At 39.0% G+C, this 15,493-nt stretch overlaps 1 protein-coding gene across 1 annotated transcript in view; it reads left to right on the forward strand.

Moving 5' to 3' along the window:
• Window positions 1-2,700: 2,700 nt before the first annotated feature.
• Myc (MYC proto-oncogene, bHLH transcription factor) overlaps window positions 2,701-15,493 on the forward strand; it is a 199,104-nt gene continuing 186,311 nt past the window's right edge. Inside the window, exons 1-2 of the mRNA XM_048802407.1 lie at window positions 2,701-2,764; window positions 3,321-3,543. Of these exons, the coding sequence (XP_048658364.1) occupies window positions 2,701-2,764; window positions 3,321-3,543 (287 nt within the window). The remainder of the gene's footprint in view (window positions 2,765-3,320; window positions 3,544-15,493) is intronic.

Raw genomic sequence — 15,493 nt, forward strand, 5'->3', positions numbered from 1 at the left:
CCAAGAAGGGCAGAAAGAAGTATCTTAACATTTTTCAAGTTCTGAAAGGGATAAAAAAAAACTGTCGACCCCAAATTCTATATCAGCAAAAATGTTATTCTACGGTGAAGGAGAAATCAAGACATTCTCAGATGAAAAAAACCTGAGAGATTTTTTTTTTCAAAAGAACAACCCTGAAACAAAGACTAAAGGGATTTCTCTAAGCAGAAAGTATGCGAAATAAGAAGATATCTTGGAACCCCTGGAATGAAGAAACAAAGAGAGGAACAAACCTTATGGTATTGTCTTATGTGACTATAAATGCACGTAGGAAAAAAATTCTTAATACAACTAGATAATAAATAGGGATGCAAAGGAAGGGGAGGTTACCCCTCGAGAGACCTGGTAAAATCCCAACATCAGTAGACTGTGAAAAGATTATATATATATATATATATATATATATATATNATATATATATAATATCAGTTGCTACCACTAAAAAATCATACAGAGATCTAGTTAAAAATGGTATTAATAAACCAAAACAAAGTTATTTAAAAATATTCAAGTAACCCATGGGAAGAATAGAAAAAGAACACTAAGAAATAAAAAAAAAAATCAATGAATAAGATGGAAAGCTTAAGTGAACATATAATACTACAAATTCCAGCCAGTGGAACAGTGAGAGGAAAGGAAATAAGAAGCACGTGGATTTTAAAGGAAGAAATAAAACTGTCTCTATTTTTGATGGCTGACTATATGGAAAATTTCTAGAAATCTTTACAAGACTCTGAGCACCAATAAATTAGCTCAATGAGGTTGGAAGCTACAAGATAAACATAGAAAAGTCAATTGTATTTCTATAGATCAACCATTAAGACATGGACATTAAAATAAAAATACAGTATAATCCAATATCATTGAGCATAATAAATAGCTAGCAAAACATGCACAGGACTTATAGTTGAAAATTACAAAATGTTGATCTTAATCAAAAGTAAAAATAATCTAAATAAGTGGAAAAGTATTTCATGTTCATGAATTAGAAGCCTAAACATAAAAAGATGTAATTTTCCCCCAGAGTAATACACAGGTTTATTGCAAATTTTTTTTAATCAGAGATTGAACCCAGAGGTGCTTAATCACTAAACCACATCCCTAGCCTTTTTAATTTTTTTTTATTTTGAGACAAGTTCTCACTAAATTGTTTAGGGCCTCACTTAATTGCTGAGGCTGGCTTTGAACTTGTGACTCTCCAGCCTCAGCCTCCCAAGTCTCTGGAATTACAGGTGTGCCCCACCATGCCTAGCTTAATGCGATTCTAATAAAAATCCTAGCAAGATTTTTGTAGATATAGCTACAACAATTTTGACAAAATGACAATGAAGTCATATCACTCAGCTTATTCTATGGCTAGGATACTTAAGACAACACAGTATTGACAGAAGGTTAGTCATATTGATCAATGGAACAAGACAGATAAACCAAGAAAACACATAAGCATGCAAGGCAATTTTTTACCAAGATTCAAAGGCAAAAAAAATGACTTAAACCTCACAACTGATAATAACAAAAATAAACTCAGTATGGATTGTTAACTTGAATGTAGAATACGCACTAAAAAACTTTTGGGAATAAGAACCAGGGTCTAGGACTAGGCAAAGAATTGGTAGAAATAACACTAAAAGCATAATCAAAAGGAAAAGTTGATACAAATGGACCTTGTAAAATTTTTTAATTGCATTCTGTTAAAGCCTTTGCTAAGGAGATGCAAAGTGGTTTGCATCTCTTGGAGGAAATATTTAAAGAAAAAAAACACCTATCCAACAAAGAACTAGCGTGTAAAAAAAAATACATATTTTTTTCAGCATGAAAATGTAAATAGTACAGTTAGAAAGTGGACAAAATACATGAAAGGGCATTTCACCAAAAAGAAGAGTATCCCTAATATGAAAACAAAATCCCAAAGACTCTGAAATCTGAAACATTCAAACACCAACACTGACACTCAAAAAGATTCAGATTTTGGAACACTTTGAATATCAGATTTTCAGATAGGGATGCTTAACTAGTAAAGTCTGTACAAATATTTCAAAATCTGAAAAATTCTAAAGTCTGGAACTCTTCTGGTTCCAAACATTTTGGATAAAGAATAATCAACCTTTAAGTGTCTATATACACATTACTTACATAATATATGTGAGTATATGACAAATGAGCACATGCAAATATTCAATATCATTAGCCATCAGAGAATGCAAATTTAAAAACCTCATTGCCATACACACACATATCAGAATGACTAAAATAAAAATTTGGACAACACACAAATCATTTAGCCCAGAGAAAGGCAGATTTATGTTCACACATGAACTTTGCACAAATCTTCATAGGAGCTTTATTCACAATAATCCAAAACAGGAAAGAACCCAGATGTCCTTCGATAAGTAAATGACTAAATGGAATTCAGTAAGTCCATACCATGGATACTGCTCAGAGACAGAAGGGAACAGCCATTCTTACCCAGAGCAGCAAGGATGAACCTCCCAAGGACAAGGCTGACTGGAAACAGGGAATCCAGAAGGCTGCACACACTGCAGGGCTCTATCTACACCACACTCCTGTAAAGACAAAGTTACAGGAATGGAGAGGGGAGTCCTGTCCCTAGGGGCCAAGGAAGGCACGGGTCAGGGAACACCAGAGAAGCTTTAAAGGGCAATGGGAAGGATCCTCATGGTGCAAAAATGTCTGCACCTTGACTGCATCAGTGCCAGCATCGGAGGTGGGACAGGATGCTGGATAAGCACTGGACAGAGGGCACATGGGCTATCTCTGTATTATCTCTCTGCTTCACGTTAATCTAAAATTACTTCAAAAGGAGGTTAATAAAGCTGTAATTACTTACACAAGTGTTTTAATATCCTTAATCTTACAAAATATGCCTCTTGCCGTTTGACCAGAAAACAGTTTTAATGGATCCTCGAGAATCAGTTGTTATTAAAATGATTCTTATAACTGACTTTGAAATGAAAATAAGTGAAGGTTGCTTATCAAAGAAAATAAAATCTTGTTATTTATCCTCCAAAAAAAATAGAATGTAAACTTGTTCTTCACCTATGATATACTAAAATTAAAATCTCTTTCTTTAATGGTGGAATTATTAGCATTTGAAACAGAATCTATAAACTAAAAGAGAAAACAAACAAAAAAGATCAAATAAATTTCTTACAGTAGAGACAAAATATAATTCTAAAGAGATGTATTTACAATTCATGACAAAATATAATACACCACTAACTAACAAAGACGGCCTGAATCCTTCAGTCGGACCCCGGCAGCAGCTGCAGCTCTCCTGTGCAGAGGCTCCTTCTTGCCGTCTTCCTTTCGCTTCCGGAAACACGGCTTCAGGCTGGCTGCCTCTGATGGCGTCATCAAGGTATTCAGTGATGTGAAGGTGCGCAAGTCTTCAACCCCAGAGGGAGTGAAGGAGCGCAAGAAGGTAGTGCTCTTCTGCCTGAGTGAGGTCAAGAAGGGCATCCTGGAGGAGGCAAGGAGGTCCTGGTAGGTGATGTGGGCCAGACTGTGGGTGACCCCTACGCCACCTTCATAATGCGTCACCTGAATAATATAATATGGAGGAATTGCATAAGCTCTTTTTTTTCTCTTTCTTTTTTTCTCTCTCTTTTTTCTTTCTTTCTTTCCCCTTTGCTTTTCTCTTTCTTCTTCCTTCACCCTCCAAATTTTGCTATTTTAACATCCTGTATTTTTCTAAAAACCTATGTGTGTTTGTTTTATGTACTCTACTCTCTTCCCAGGTACTTGTCTACTGCAATTACCTCCTATCTATTCTCCTGCTACTAACCCTCTTCAATAGATTTCTCCTTCACATTTCCTAAGGTATATTAACTCACATCTTTTCCCCTCAACATATGGTCCTACGCCTGACCCCCAGTTCACTGTCCACCGCCAGAAACTATAAACCTTTTTATGAAACTACTGATTATATTTTAAATAATAATTGAATCCAACATTTCTGGACATTGAGACTAAACTGTAAATGCCTTAATAACAAACATTTGTTCATAGGTGATGTATTGTTGATATTGGAATCTGTTAACATTGTCCTTCCCCACAAAGGAGAGATCTTGGAACCCTACAAGAGCCCTACAAATCTATAGGGTAAAAACAATAACACACCAGATCCACAGAGCTGGAAAGGAAGACACATGAGCAACATGAAAAGACGAGGGAAGAAAGTGCCACAAACAAATCAAAACAACACATCATTAGAAGCATTGGCAGCTACAGCAGAAAAAAAAAAGAGAAAGATTTCAGGATATACATGGTTAAAATGTTTTGGCAATCTCAAAGAGGAAATAAGAGAACAATACAGGCAGTGAAAGATCACTTCAACAATGAGCTACATAAACAAATCCAAGAAGCAAAAGATCACCTCAACAGGGAGGTAGAGGTTCTACAAAAACACAAAATAGAAATCCTTGAAATGAAAGAAATAATAAACCAAATTAAAAACTCAAATGAAAGCATCACCAACAGAGTAGACCACTTAGAAGATAGGACATCAGACAATGAAGATCAAATAAATCATCTTGAAAAGAACGTAGACCACAGAGCAAAAATGGTAAGAAACCACAAGCAGAACATTCAAGAAATACGGGACAGCTTACAAAGATCAAATTTAAGAGTTATTAGGATACAGGAAGGCATAGAGGTCCAAACCAAAGGAATGAACAATCTATTCAATGAAATAATATCAGAAAACTTTCCAAACATGAAGAATGAATTGGAAATCCAAATTCAAGAAACCTACAGGATGCCGAGTGTGCAAAATCACAACAGATCCACTCCAAGGCGTATTATAATGAAAATGCCCCAACTTCCTTAATAAGACTCCTGTAGTGCAAGAATTAAAACCAAGAATCAATAAATGGGATGGCATCAAACTAAAAAGTTTTTTTCTCAGCAAAAGAAACAATCTGTGGGGTGAACAGAGAGCCTACATCCTGGGAGCAAATCTTTACCCCTCACACATCAGATAGAGCATTAATCTCTAGAGTATATAAAGAACTCAAAAAGCTAAGCACCGAAAAAAACAAATAATCCAATCAATAAATGGGCCAAGGACCTGAACAGACACTTCTCAGAAGAGGATATACAATCAATCAACAAATATATGAAAAAATGCCCATCATCTTTAGCAATCAGAGAAATGAAAAACAAAACTCCTCTAAGATATCATCTCACTCCAGTCAGAATGGCAGCTATTATGAAGACAAACAACAATAAGTGTTGGTGAGGATGTGGGGGGAAAGGTACACTCATATATTGCTGGTGGGACTGCAAATTAGTATAGCCAATATGGAAAGCAGTATGGAGAGTTCTTGGAAATCTGGGAATCGAATCACCATTTGACCCAGCTCCTCTCCTTGGACTATACCCAAAGGACTTAAATAGAGCATACTACAGAGACACAGCCACATCAGTTTATAGCAGCACAATTCACAGTAGCTAAACTGTGGAGCCAACCTAGATACCTTTCAGTGGATGAATGGACAAAGAAAATGTGGTATATATACACAATGGATATTACTCATCAATAAAATAGAATAAAATCATGGCATTTGCAGGTAAATGGATGGCGTTGGAGAAGATAATGCTAAGTGAAGTTAGCCAATCCCAAAAAACAAATGTCAAATGTTTTCTCTGATATAAGGAGGCTGACTCATAGTGGGGTAGGGAGGGGGAGCATGGGAGGAATAGATGAATTCTAGATAGGGCAGAGGGGTGGGAGGGAAAGGGAGAAAGCAGGGGATTAGCAATGATGGTGGGATGTGATAGAGATCATTATCCAAAGTACATGTATGAAGACACAAATTGGGTGTTAACCTACTTTATATACAAACAGAGAGACGAAAAATTGTGGTATATATGTGTAATAAGAATTGTAATGCAAAAAAAAATACGTGTATAAAGGCATGAATTGGCATGAACATACTCTATATACAAAGATACAAAAAATTGTGCTCTATATGTGTAATAAGAATTGTAATGCATTCCTCTGTCATGTCTTTAAAAAAGTAAAATCAATAAAAAAATTAAAAATTAAAAAAACTGCATAAATCATCTATGCATAATACAAAACTTGATAGAAAGACATTAAGGAAAATTTAGGAGCTGGGATTCTGGCTCTGTTGTCGCACACTTGCCTAGCATGCTTGAGGTAATGGGTTCCATTCTCAGAACAACATACAAATAAATAAAATAAAGGTCCATCAATGACTAAAAAATATTTTTTAAAAAAGAAAATCTAAATAAATGGTGAGCTTTTGGGGATTGTCTTATTTCACTTAGCATGACTGTCTCCAGATCCTTCCATTTACCAGCAAATATCATAAAGGCATTCTTATTTTGGCTGAGTAACATTCCATTGTGTATATATAGCACATTTCCTTTATCCATTCATCTGTTAAAGGGCACAGAGGTTGGTTCCATAGCTTAGCTATTATGAATTGAGCTGCTATAAACGTTGATGTGGCTGTGACACTGTAGGATGCTGATTTTAACTCCTTTGCAACATACCAAGGAGTGGGATAACCAGGTCAAATAGTGGGTCCATTCTAGTTTTCTGAGGACTCTCTGTACTGCTTTCCAGAGTAGTTGCACCAATTTGCAGACCCACCAGCAATGTATGAGTCAACCCATTCCCCACATCCTCACCAACATTTATTTTTATTTGTGGTCTTGATAGCTGCCATTCTGACTAGAGTGAGGTGAAATCTCAGTGTACTTTTCATTTACATTTCTCTAATTGCTAGTGATGTTGAACAATCTCAAATATTTGTTGACCATTCATATTTCTTCTTTTGAGAAGTGTCGGTTTACTTCCTTTGCCCATTTATTGATTGGTTTATTTGATTTTTTGGTCTTAAGTTTTTTTGAATTCTTTGTATTTTCTGGAAATCAATGCCTTATTTGAGGCGAGGGTGGCAAAGCTTTTCTCCCTTTCTCTAGGCTCTCTCTTCACTCTCTTGACTGTTTCCTTTGCTGTGAAGAAGAACAAAAAGCATGAATCTTGTAAGTAAGGATTGAAAAATTCCACGACACACAATTTAAGACTTTTGTTCATTTAGTGAAAAGCCTGAATCTTGCTAAAGAATTTTGAAACATGATTAATAAAGAAGACTTGTATCTAGCATATGTAAATATTTCCTACTAGTAAACCATTATTTAAGGCAAACAACCTAATAGAAATGAGAAAAAGTTATAAACATGAATTGCACAGATGAGGACACACAAATGGTCCAAAAAACATAAGATACTCCACCTGTTTGGTAATCAGAAAAATGCACTGCAGGATGAGCTATCATTTCCCTTGTAACAGACTGGTGAAAATGTAAAAGGCTTGCTGCACCCAGAGTTGGTAAAACTGGTGCAACAGGACCTCTAACCCACGGGTCTGACAGAGGACCGCACTTACATCACACAAGGACAGATGGACAGCACCTGGGGGTCATTGATACACGGGATATTCCCAGCATGGAGAGAAGTTCATTTTGTCACCTCTCTATGAACAGTGTCTCATATACAGTGACAGCCAAGAATCTCAAGAGGTTCTTCGCAGCTTTGTTCATCCCAGTAAAAGCCTGCAGACCTCCCATCACCAGTGGAGTAGCTGGTGGCTCATCCCTCCTCTGAAGTGCTCCACAGCAGTAAAGGAGATGGACACCACTGTGTGCATTAATAAGAGGCGTCTCAAAAACACAAGGATGAAGAAAAGACGCCAAGCACAAAGAAATAGGGAATGTGATGCTTCCCATGGAAAGCCAAAGTAGACAAAAGGAAACACTGCATCATTCCGGAAAGTCTATGTAAGTAATAAAATTGTAAAGAAAGCGATGAAACTTCAGAGAGGAAGGAGAGACATGCAGTAGAGCAGGGTCAACAGCAGGCCTCTAAAAAGGTGATGGTGTGTTTCCAAAGGCCGAGAGCAGATAGACGGCTGCTCTCTATTGTTTACATCTGGGCAGAATTAATTATATAGTTCAATAAATGATGAAATTTTAAGAACAGACTTTGGTAAATAAGAAATTGAAGTTGATCAGTTCAAAATGAGGCAGAAGCTAGAGGGATGTGGAAGAAGTAAGAGAGGGTGGAATAGATATACAAATTGAAGTCCATTATTTTAGAATAAGTTCCTTAAAATCTTCTTCCCTGAGTTATACATGGGTCTAATCACCTTTGTCCTGGGTTCTGGGAATTTTGATAATGACTCTCAAAGCACACCATTCTAAAGGGAAAATGCTATTTGAGAGGAATAAGCCTGTTACCAAAATTCACTCTGCACCAGGCCATCCAAACTCTCCACCGCGAAAGATGGCTTTAAAATGGGACAGCGCTTAAGGAGTGAATCGGGTGAAGAAATGAACTTTGAAGTGAATAGAGAAAGTGCAACTATCATGTATAATTTGCCCCATAGAAGCTGGTACACTTATCTAACTCTTCATGTTGCTCTGTCTCTCCGTGATGTCAATCATCACAGCACCAGAGCCATTAGATGGGAGATATTAGATTGGCAGAAAGCTGTTAAATAAATGGTGCTTCAAAGAGCCTAATGAAATGTACTTTCCATACACAACAGGCCCTCGGAGGAAAGAACTGGCAATTTACACGATGATTTATGTGCACCCTGAAGTTAGGTCTCTGCCAGCTTTTCCAGTGCTGGGTAAATTCACTTAATACTATATTTATTAAGTATAGGTTGATAATTTCCAACAGTTTCACATGCTGGCCATGGCATGCAGGGAAAGCAGAAGAAATGGGTGCTACGATAAGCACTATAATTCAGCAACTGTGTTCCTGCGGGAAAATCCTTGCCCTTTGCTCCCCCCACCCCTGTGAAACTCAACCAATAGCAAAGAGGAAGAAATAAATTTTTTGTGATCCATCTCCTTCAAAAACAGGATCAGATTCACACTTACGCTAACCAACATGTCTAATTTTGGTAAAGCTTTATCCTTGTCTTACAAAATGGGAAGGGGAAGTGGAGGGAGTTTATAGTGAGGTAGATCCTCAATAACATCCAATACATTATTCAGTAAAATCCAAAATACCAGGGGGAAATCTGTGCACAGAGATATTTACTGCAGCATGAGTTATAATTCAAAACAGGCATGAAAATAAGTCAAATATTGCATAATTGGTGAATTGTGAGCCACATTGTCATGTGGTAGCCAATAACCAGGACACTTTACATATATTTATATGATCTTCATAACTACCCTATGATGTCCGTCACCATTTGGCAGAAAAGAAAACTGAGGCTCTGAGATAGTAACATTCAAGCACCTCATCTGAGGATGCTTGCCTAGACTATTTAACTTGTTCCACTATGAATTCTTGCAAGAACGCAGACTCTGAGAAGGCTGCACAGGTAAGACTGTAGAAAGTTAGATGGTGTTCTAGGTATCTTCTTTGTGCCCACCCAGCTCCATTCTGGTCCCCTACTCCAGCTTCTCTCAACCCAGGAACCCATCCTGTGTGGCTACATCAATGGACACTTGCCATCTCCAAGGCTGCCAGGTGGTGAGGGATCAGATGGAGAGAGTTGGTGAAGCCAGAGAAACCGGTGAAGGGCTGGCTGTGCCCTTGGCTGAGGGTCTGAGCTCATATCTGGAGATGCTTTCTCCAGGGTCCAGAGGCCATGCTCAGGTTTTCCTTGCTTAGGCCAGGAGGTGACACAGCCATGCATACTAGCTCGGGATAGGGCATCATTGCCTGTGGCTTCCACTCATCTTTCACACATCTAAATAAATGTTGTTCCTTGCATGAAAATCCCCTCTATTAAAGAATGTATGTGTGCTGTTGGTACTTGTGCAGACTCTTAATACTACAAATCCCAGAAAAATCCAAACAACAGGTGGGTGGAGGTTAGGGTAAGCCAGAGCTGGTAGGGATGGATGCAAAGTGAAGTCTCAAGACCAAATCAATGATGTTCCTTGTCGTTCTTGCTCAACCGAGTCAACACCACACAAGGGTGTTGCTCCCCTGGGCTCTGGTCCAAATGGGTATTATATATCACCCACCCTTAAGAAGCCCACTGCTTCTTAAGCAGTAAACAGAATATCTCATGCCCAATAGGAACAAAGCAAGAGAGGGGCATGGGAGAGGGAGAATCTTATTCTGTCTTGAAGCCATGTCTTCAAAGAAGAAAGGACATTTGGGGCAAGAGCAGAACTTTTGAGGCAGAGAGAATGAAGGAGAATCTATCTGACCAGCAGGTAAGCAACTGAGGCACCTGTCACCCAGGATCTCGGTACCAGGTAGATTCAGACCGGCTTCTTCCAGCCCCACTGGAAGAGGGACTATCTAAGTCTCTCAATGCCTTTGCTCAACTTTGCCCATTGGCCCCAAAATTAAACAAGGTAGACTTCTCTCCACCATGGGATCCATTCTCTCAGTGCTCTCCAGCCCCAGCTGGAAACAGAATCTCAGCAAGTTGACCTGATACAGCTTTGAGCCTTCCAGATAATTCCTATGATGTAACCTACCCTGGAACCAACAGGTTAACACATCAAACCACTCAACCCACACAGACCTCATTCATGTTCATGGAGAGAGCATACAACTCCATGGGGGGAGTGAGGACTGTGAGTCCAAGGCACTAAGGCTGCTTCCTCCTGCCTCCTTTCCCCAACAGGCTGGCATGCTGCCCACTGTGCTTTAAAACTGAAGAGCTCAAGGTGGGATGAAGCTCCTATGCGACCCAAAAGATGACACCCTCTGGGGACAGAACGTGGCAAGGATTCCTTCAGCTGGTGCAATTTAATTCCCAAGATCCCAACCCCAGAAGCTTAATTAAAACCCTCAGTCCGTTGACCTAGTTCCCAGAGAGACCAGAGCCTTCACTCCTGTGATACAGATACTATGATTTCCAAAGGACTTAATCCCTTAATTTTTACCCAGGAAATGGTATGTTGTTGTAATGAACGTGGCAGGTGGTTTGGACCAAGAGCAGAGCTGTGGGGCTAGAGCCTGATGTGCACTCTTTTCCCGGCTTCGCCAGCTGACCTTGGGCAAGGCACTTAATGAACCCATTCCCCAGTGTCTCCCGCCATAAAACGGGGATAATCATAGTTCCCACCAGAAACACTCTTTGTCAGGGCCTTTGATGTCAGTTTCCACAGACAAAGGGCTGCTCTAATTATGCCAAGTGCAGTAACAAGGCAGGCAGAATGCCAGTCTGATCTTTATAAGACTTCTCAGGTACCAGTCTGCAGCCGCTGCCTGCTGGACCACAGCCCGCCTTGCTCACGGAGTGAAGCACAGCACTGGGGGGAGGGGGGGGAGACCCAGGCCAGAGAGGTGTTTTTTCAAATTTTATAGGTTTAAGGGAGGCCATATTTGGAGGAAGACAAACAGCTCTCAGAACCTGACAGGTGTTAATTTATGTTTCCTGTTGCTTATTTATTTTCTGTGACCTTATACTCTCTGGGCCAGAGTTCTTGAATTAACCATTGAGGATTTTAGATTTGAAAGGATCGATGAGATAGTTTATGCAAAGTGCCCACCAGATACGTGACAGTTATGAAATGTTGATTCCTTCCCTTTTAAAAAAAGATAGGCTTTATTTTTAAAGCAGTTTTAGGTTTATAGCAAAGTTGAGCAGAATGTACAGAAAGTTCCAATAAACCCCTTACCCCCACGTGCCCACGGCCTCTCCCACCATATCAAGGTCCCCCATTAGAATGGTACATTTGTCACAATTCAGCCTCCATCAACACATGATTATCACCCAAAGTCTGTGCTTTACACGAGGGCTCACTCTTTGTGTTGTCCATTCTGTGGATTTGAACAAATTGATGACATGTATTCACCATTATAGTATTACAATAGTAGCTGTGCTCAATGTATTCATCCCCTTTACCCTCCCTCCCAGCATAGTCCGTCTTTGTTCTATTTTGCTTTTTCCAGAATGTTATACAGGTAGAATTCTTTTCAGAAGAATGGGTTTCTTTCACTTAGTATTCTGCATTTAAGATTCTTTCATGTGTTTTCATGTCTTGACTTCATCTCTTTTTAGTGCTAAATAATATTCCATTGTCTAGACATACCATAGTTTATCCTTTCACCAACCAAAGGACACTGGCTGCTTCTAAGTTTTGAAAATCACGAATAAAACTGCAATATACATGTGCTATAGAAAGATGATAGTTTTGTGTAGGTGTAAGCTTTCAACTTGTTTCCAGTGAATACCAAGGAGTATGATTGCTGGATTGAATGGTAAGAAATCTATGTGGTTTTATAATAAATTGTCAAGTTATCTTCCAAAATGACTATATCGTTTTGCAATCCCACCACCAACACACAAGTGTTCCCACTGCTATGTATCCTCATCAGAACTTGGTGATGTCAGCATTTTGGATTTTTGCAATAACAATGGAGGCATAGGTTCTCTGTGCAGGAATCACAGATATTGGGAGATTAACCTGGGGAATCTCAAATGTGACTCAGTAGGAGGTTAAGTATGCTCAGTTTTGATGGAAACAAACCAATTCTAGCCACAGAATCCATGTCCAGTGCAATGGACACATTCGGACCATGCCCCAAGACAGGAGAAGGAACAAGAGTTTAGAATTCCTTTCCATTCATTCTACTTTCCATTCATTCCATCAACAAGTATTTATCCAGTACCCACTGGATTCTCCAAAGGCAAGAGTAAACGTTTGTGCAGAGATGAGACAAAGACCTCAGAATGAGAGATTAGGATTCAGAGACGATGGGAGCATTTCAATTTCGAGAAAACCACAGAAGCCACAACTCTGAGAAATGCTTGTTCTTTTTTTATTAAATTATTTGTTTATTCTAATTTGTTATACCTGATGGCAGAATGTGATTCATTTCATATTACACATATAGTACACAATTTTTCAAGTCAATGGTTGTACACAAGGTATTTTTACACCATTTTGTCTTCATACATGTACTTTGGGTAATGATGTCTAACTCATTCCACCATCTTTCCTACCTCCTGTCTCCTCCCTTCCACACTCTCCCCTTTGCTCTATCTAAAGTTCCTCCATTCTTCCCATGCTACCCCCATCACGTTTATGAGTCAGCATCCTCATATCAAGAAAACATTCGGCCTTTGGTTTTGGGGGATTGGTTTACTTCACTTAGCATTACATTTTCCAACTCCATCCATTTAACTGCAAATGCCATGATTTTATTACATATATATTATTTATATATATTTATTATATATTATTATATATAGAGGAGTGCTCATGAAAAAAATGGATCCGAATACAAAATTTTGCCACTGTGGGTGTTCCAAAACAGTTAAAAACAGATAATGCCCCTGGCTATATTTCTACCTCTTTTAAACAATTTTGCTCATCATTTGGCATTACTCATATAACAGGAATCCCATACAATCCACAGGGACAAGTCATAGTTGAAAGAGCTCATCAAACTATTAAAATGTACTTATTAAAGCAAAAAGAGGGAATTGGAAAGGGGTATATATCCCCCAAAGATAAACTTAAAATAACCCTTTTTACTCTGAACTTTTTAAATTTGGATTCATCAGGGCTTAGTGCTGCAGAAAGGCATATGTATCCAAAAAATGTACATAAGCCCAAGGTACTTTGGAAGGATATTCTAACAGGACAATGGAAAGGTCCTGACCCAGTGACTGTCTGGAGTTGGAGGTCTGTTTGTGTGTTTCCACAGGGAGAACAGCAGCCGATTTGGATTCCAGAGAGATTAACTAAAGCAATTTCTACAGACCAAAAAGAAGATGATTTAGCTCAAATCCATAACAGCTGATATTCAGAACTCCAGTTTGGCTATTCTTACATCTGCGACAGTGATTCTCCCACACCTGAAGGCTAATGAATAATGAACACCATTAAGGCCTATTTCAAATGTAAGAAACCTTGGGGCTTACTTGTGGGATTACCTTCAGACCCATATGCAAGTTACAGGAAGAAGGTTGAGATATCAAAAGAAGAGTCAAACCCAGGTGGTAACCAGGATGCTTTTTTCAATAACTATTTTATTATTGCCTTTTCCCACATCATGAAGTTTTATTTTATTTTTTGAGCTCATACAGACCTAGGTTAATGTTTTTCTGATCAGTTCTATTTTGTGACTGTGGAGTTTTTCAACATTGCAATGGAGATTTCACCTGTGTAAAGCTACAAGGCCTTTACTATTGTCTTATGTGTTGTATGTTATGTGTGCACACTTCTGTTTTGTGTTGTATGTCTGTGTGTGCGTATGTCCATATATATGAGGAGCACTCATGAAAAAATGGATCCGAATATTTTTTTATTCACATGATTTAAATGGTTTAGTTTAAATTGGGTAAACAGCTATTGAGGATTGTTTTAATATGTGAACAAAAAAGGAGGTTAACAGATCTGTTTGTTTACTTTCACCTTTCCTTTTAATTATATTTAATAATTCTGTTCAGGATAATGTAAATTGTTCAGAAAATTGTTTTCTTAGTGCCTGCTGGAATGTTACATAATTTCTTTTTAGCCATCATTGCCAGAATTCCCATCTTCATCCCAGTGCCAGTGAAGACAAAGATAAAACTAAACTACAGCTTCTTCGATAGCTATCACAGTAAACTGTATAAACTGATGCATTAATGAATAATAACTCAACGAGTGATGCTCAATCAAGGAGTCAATTTACTTTGGGAAGAAATGGACATATTAATAGATTCCTCTGCTTTGAACTGCTTGCAGAACTTGCATGGACTATGTATCACATGCATGCATTGTGAACTATCTGTTGATGCAGTGAATTGTGGTATTGCTGGGGTATCTTTGCTGATGGTGTCATTGATGGTACAATTTTTCCAATAAGAGCCGTCATTTGGCTTGGTGCCATGGCATTTTGCATCCTCCTCCCTTTCTGCTTGTGATGGTCTAAAATTTGGGGGCCAACAGAGGTGAGGCAAAGAACCTCACCCCCCCACAGGTGCAAAGGCCTATCCACAAGTATGGCTGTATGCTGGACCGGTAGTCAGTGACGGGTAAGATCCAATTGCAATGGTACCGACCTAAGACAGGAGGCTGATGCCTTGAGGTCAGCTCATCCTATGACGGGTAAGAACCATATGTAGTATTGGACAACCTAAGACAGGCACGGTCCCTAAGCCACATGCTTGTTGTTTAATTAAACAGAAGATGGGAGATGTTGAGAGCCACAGTTTAGTCAGAATGACACCTGGCATTTTGCTAGAGGGAATGGTTGAAAAGTGACCCTGCTCTGGGATTAGGGCAGCTCTGGGATTAGGGCAGATCCTGCTGGGATTAGGGCGGATCCTGCTGCCTTGGCACCCGCTACTTTGGAGTTCTCATGGGGTTCTGAGAGAATTGGCACGAGGAGCCTGGTGGAGGCAATGTGTTCCCGGGAAGTGTGTGTAGAGTGCTGGTGAGAGTTCGGGAATAAAGTTGTTGCTGTTTGAACCTACAAG

Source organism: Marmota marmota, unplaced genomic scaffold (genome assembly GCF_001458135.2).
Source record: "Marmota marmota marmota unplaced genomic scaffold, marMar, whole genome shotgun sequence".
Taxonomy (NCBI): domain Eukaryota; kingdom Metazoa; phylum Chordata; class Mammalia; order Rodentia; family Sciuridae; genus Marmota; species Marmota marmota.